Source organism: Hydractinia symbiolongicarpus, chromosome 2, assembly GCF_029227915.1.
Source record: "Hydractinia symbiolongicarpus strain clone_291-10 chromosome 2, HSymV2.1, whole genome shotgun sequence".
NCBI lineage: Eukaryota > Metazoa > Cnidaria > Hydrozoa > Anthoathecata > Hydractiniidae > Hydractinia > Hydractinia symbiolongicarpus.
The window spans coordinates 30,718,425-30,723,840 of NC_079876.1; the positions used below are offsets into that span (position 1 = coordinate 30,718,425).

The 5,416-nt window shown below is 32.1% G+C and overlaps 1 protein-coding gene across 1 annotated transcript; it reads right to left on the reverse strand.

Moving 5' to 3' along the window:
• Positions 1–268: 268 nt before the first annotated feature.
• Positions 269–4,881, reverse strand: LOC130630638 (uncharacterized). Its single transcript, XM_057444208.1, has 5 exons — positions 4,535–4,881; positions 3,149–3,184; positions 2,768–3,067; positions 2,450–2,614; positions 269–1,066 (listed from the first exon to the last, which is right to left on the reverse strand). Exons 1-5 carry the CDS (start codon positions 4,788–4,790, stop codon positions 1,020–1,022), a joined length of 804 nt encoding a protein of 267 aa, XP_057300191.1. The 5' UTR covers positions 4,791–4,881; the 3' UTR covers positions 269–1,019.
• Between the last annotated feature and the right edge of the window lie 535 nt (positions 4,882–5,416).

A 5,416-nucleotide genomic window follows, 5' to 3' on the forward strand; every position in this document is an offset into this window, starting at 1 on the left:
AACGGTTAGAAATTACCATTAACATTTGAAATAGTTGTAAACTGCTACTTAACCCGAATCTCCACTGGACGATCTTCGCGACGATTTTTGTGACGAAAAGTAGAAACCAATTCAACTTTTCGTCATGACGAAAATCGCGACTAATCGAATTTGGGTACTGATGGCGATCGTCGTAAAAATCGTCCAGTGGAGATTCGCCTTTACGCTGTTATGCGGCGGAAATATGAAAAACGCAGATACGGTACGGGATTGATAGAAATTACAGCAATGACATGCTGGATTATTATTTCAAGCCATGTCGATTATAATCAGGAGCAACAAAAAAAAAATAATTACCACTTTTTTAAACTATGATAAAGAAAACAACGGCACAAAGTTCAGCCAGTTATTGCAGACCTCTGAATAAAGTCCTTTCCACCCCTCCCACAACCACCATCACTATCACCTAAAAACATGTACCCGTCCTCCTCCTCCTTAATGAGACAAGCCCTGTCCATTCGATAATGAAGTCAAATAGAATATGCGGAGGAGGGGAAAAGAAGAACACGAAGATTATGGCAAGCAAACGAAACATAGTGTAAAAAAAGCGCTTTGTCACAAAAAATTTCTATAGCACAGAAAGCGTATAAAGCGTATTTATAAGATAAAAATGACAAAGTGATAAAAATAATCAAGATAACAGAAAAAACTTTCTGATGAGATAAGATAAAATAAAAAGATGTTTCTACGTAAAAAGACGCACAGTGGAATTTAAAACTTAAAACATGATTTCACTTTGTCCGAAAATATTGTTTAAGAATAAAAATCATTCACACACGAACGCAAACTAATTTTGAAGCACGAAGGTATTAATTACAAAATTGATTACTTAAAAAAAGAAGACGATTATATTATATCGTTATTCACAACAAAATAATTGTTTCGCGAATTTTTGGTTTTGTACTGAAAAATAAGTAGCAGTGTAGTTTAATTATTTCGGTTGACGTACATTTTGCTATATTCGTTAAACATTCTGTCTTTCATACTTTTGTATTTTCCAATTGTTTTACCAATGCTGGTTCAAAATCTATAAAGAAAAAAAAATTAAAAATATAGGAGTGCAAATCAACAATTTTTGTGTATATGACGCGGTTAAACAGATAACAGATTCTAAATCTTAAATTAAAATTAAATACACCTTTCCCGAGACTTATTCTTTTTGTGCCGCAACTTTTTCTGTTGAGTTTTATGAAAAACGCACAACAGATTTGAATTCCTTATCAAAATGTCATAAACAAAGAAAATTTCGAAACAATGCAGCAACCTGCTATTCTAATTTAAAGATTTGTGGCATGTCCAACCTCTTTTTGAAAACGAGGCGGGACATGGTAACTTGAGCATTAAGAAGACTTTAACTGTGATATATATCTCCTCAAAATAGCACTTTCTGTTGGCGTATTAAGTTAAACTTTTACACATAAATTAAACAAACTATGCTAAAAAAAGTATGACTCATGGTCTCGGGAAAGGTGTATTGGGGTACAACCCCCTAATGGCAATTTTTATATACGTCAAACACAATCCCCGTGATGGCAATCTTTTTATATTTTTCACGTCCTGCAGAAACGGGGTTCCCCACATTTTTTACAACTTTAGGTAAATTTAGGTTTTGGAGTAGAAATTTAAAAAACACTGAAACTATCCCATAAGCGAGAAATGAAGGGTTAGTAATAATTAGGCCAGACATACGGTTTGATCCTTTTTTTAAAAAAGATGATAACAAACAAATTCTACTTGGAAAGAAAAATTGTATGCTAGGATAAACAATGTTAGCAGGACTCAACATTAACGCCAACGAATTTCAAGGAGACAATTTTTAAACTAACATTAACGCCAACGAATTTTAAGGAGACGAATTTTTAAACTAACATTAACGCCAACGAATTTTAAGGAGACGAATTTTAAACTAACATTAACGCCAACGAATTTTAAGGAGACGAATTTTAAACTAACATTAACGCCAACGAATTTCAAGAAGACAATTTTTAAACTAACATTAACGCCAACGAATTTTAAGGAGACGAATTTTAAACTAACATTAACGCCAACGAATTTCAAGGAGACAATTTTTAAACTAACATTTTTTGCATAACTTTTTTCGTGGAATTTGGATTTAGTTTTAGCTAATTTTAAGAAAAAAATCTAAAATTCGATTCTAGCCAATACTTTGGAAGAAAATAGATAATTGACAACATTTTTCCTAACATTTTGACAGTTTATTAAAACTCCCGAGAATTCATGACATCTCTGATAGAGTGAAAACCTTTAAAAAGATTAAAATATATCTACTGTAATACTAAGTGGAAGAATATACATCAATGTTTTGACATGGTGCTTATTGCAATTTTCAACCATTTTTTTTGATTAACTATCACAACGAATTGGGAGAAAACGAGAAAACAAGTCATACTTGATCCTGAAACTGCATATGCTATTGGATCCAGATGCTCCTTTTCTTTCTCAGTCTGACCGTCTTGAAAATAATTTTGTTGCGGGTTAGTACCAACTGGTTGTTCTGGTGGAAGGTTTACAGATAGAGATTCTTCTTGTGGTTCAGGGCTGGTTTGTTTTGTCACTAAAATAAAACAAGTATTAATTCACAAGTATCAACTCACAACTTCATTTCCAAGCTGGTTAAAATTTAATGGGAATCCCTATTGCCATCAGTGTTACATAAATGTCTTCACTCGTTTAAAATGAGTAAGTTAACAGAGCAAAATAAGCATACTGATAATCTCTGGACATTTTTTCTCGACTTCTCTAATGATATCGTTTCTGGGTAATTTTTTGAGGATTTCTTTTAGCTCTAACCATGTCACTTCACGTTGGTGTTGTTTAAAGTAAGTGTGTAAACTTTTTGTAGCTTTTTCATATATGGTGCGACAATCTAAATCAATCTGATCAATAGTTGATTCTTCTGTATCACAAAATCGGGCTACACGTTTCCAATCTCCAGCAATTCTATTAGCAATGATATCAATCACCACAATTGAAACATACCCACCAGCAGTTTTGTGTTCTTTGAGAGCTAAACCATCAATTCAATATAAATTTAAAACAGAAGTTTCGATAAGGATGATGGATTTAAGTTTGAGATAACAAGACTTACTTTTTTTGAGAGCGTCCGGACCCTTTTCAAGTTTATCTAATAAAATAAAATAAATTTATTTACAATGCTATATAGCCAAAAATATTTTTGTAAGTATGATCAGTTAAGTCCACTTTGCTTACAAGACGAAGGCCTTTTTACTTTTGGTCAAAAACATTCCTGTATGAACAATTATAATTCAAAAAGTTCTTAAAATACATAATAGTCTATTGAGAAAGAAAAGAAAAAAATGGGCCACTCTAAGAAGCCACTCTAAGAAGGGAATTCAAAAGATGAGTATAATAAGAAAACAAGGTAAATTTTTAAATAAATTTTTTCTTGACTGGCCGAAAGTAACATACTTAATCTTTCTACTCCCAAAGTATATCACATCAACACTATGTGCATTTTTAAGACATTAAAAATAAAAAATACTTTTGCGCCTTTTTTTTGTAAGATGCTATAAGATTGTTTAAAAGAACACCAAGATGCAGAAGCTATAAAACCATCTTGGCAACTACATTAGATTCACACCCAATTCTGTTGTTTAATACGCCATTTCGGAATTAGTGCAGCCATATTTAATTTTCCCGCAAGTGGAAAAACCAAGTTGGTAAAACCAAATTTGTGTTCGCTACTTGGCCTGTGACCACAAACCATGCTACTATGTTTTGAAGCCTCTTAAATGACTCTGGTAAGTTGCAAAAAAAACATTTTGTACACAATAAAAACTTAAGACATCTAAATGTAGTCACTAGCTTTGGAAAAATTTAAAACGGCTAAATGGGGCGATATTTTTTAAAAAATAATTTTTTGAGGAAACAAATGTGATGGTTAACGGTAAACACGCTTTTTTATAAGAATATCAAAATTCACACCGGGCCTGATCATTATTTTATTTCTCTGTTGTTTTTCATTTATCTTTTTTTTCTAAACAGTAAGCCAATTTTTTAACCTGATACATCAGCAAACAAACCAAATTATTATAAAATCGTGGTTATAACAAAAAACAAACAAAAGGGCGCTGGTGGTTATCCGGACATGTTAAGGGTTGCTAAGAAAAGCAAAGCAAGAAGAACAGTTAGGTAGGTAAAATGTAAAGAAAGTGAGAATAGTGCACATCTACATGCTTTTTCTTTTATAAGAACATGCTTTATAAAAATACCAGGCTGGAATTTTTAATTAAACACAAGTGGTCTATTTTTTAAACAACAGAGAAATAAGAATAATGACCTTATATGTCATCCCGAGAACATTAGTAAGTGCAAGGCAACAGAGACATTACTGCAGTAACCACAATAAACACAAGCTAAATTTTCATTTAGCTCCATTTGGAAAACAATACTATCCTTGCAAGCGAGATAGTAATAAAACAGAACAAAATTTACAGGCAGGCTTCAAACTTACCATTCCTCTCACCATTTAAGTCAACAACAATGTCATTTCTACCTATACTCTCCAATAACTCCAATAAACCCTTTAAATCACGCGGGCTGTAATATCCGTGTTTTTCAAGAGCTTCTAAAAGCTCTGTAGCATTCTTTATATTCTCCAACACACCCTCACCAATGTCATCCTTTAACAAGTACTTGACATCATCTACATTGCGTTGTGTCAACTTTCTAGAGGCATTAAGAATCTTTTTTCGAATTAATAATGACATTTTTTATTATTTCATATCCATTTTTATATCGTTGCACACTAAAAAAACAATTGGTTGCTGTTTTTAGAAAGTGCACTTCAGGACACTACTAGATGCAGTCATAATAGTTCCTGTGCACTTCCACAGTGTTAAGCAAGTGTTTTATGTTATAAAAATCTGTTTGACCCAAGATCTTTGCAGTGAATAGAATATCTTAACCTGGATATACAATATGTGAAACATCATTAACTGGGTCTAAAACATTGATTTTATCAATTGGAGTCATAAAGACTACAAATACAAGAATGCAACTGCTCTTACAAATAACTAGAATTTTATTAAATATTAGCTTGTGGAAAATTCACTGGAACACACCTGTCACAGCAAATTCAATTTAACAGTAACACATTAGTATTGGTAGCTTAAAGATTTTGTGATTATTTAGCATGACCTCATACAGATGTGCTTAATACTGCATAAGTTTAATCTTAGAACTTCAAAAGAAAAAAAGATATCTACACTTTTTGATATACAGATATGTTTCTTGTTATACTCTACAACTAATCCTGAAGTGAGGATATAGATACAAAGAAAGATAAAAAAGCATTTTGGAATTTGAAAACAAATAATTTTTGAGGGATCCTAAT

Bases quoted from the DNA above. Each gene is read 5' to 3' on its own strand.
- LOC130630638 (XM_057444208.1), bottom strand. From the start codon at position 4,790: ATGTCATTATTAATTCGAAAAAAGATTCTTAATGCCTCTAGAAAGTTG. The intron at 3,185-4,534 runs GTAAGTTTGAAG...TTATTTTATTAG, and splicing joins CTTAAATGGTGAGAGGAATG to ATAAACTTGAAAAGGGTCCG. The intron at 3,068-3,148 runs GTAAGTCTTGTT...TTGATGGTTTAG, and splicing joins TCCGGACGCTCTCAAAAAAA to CTCTCAAAGAACACAAAACT.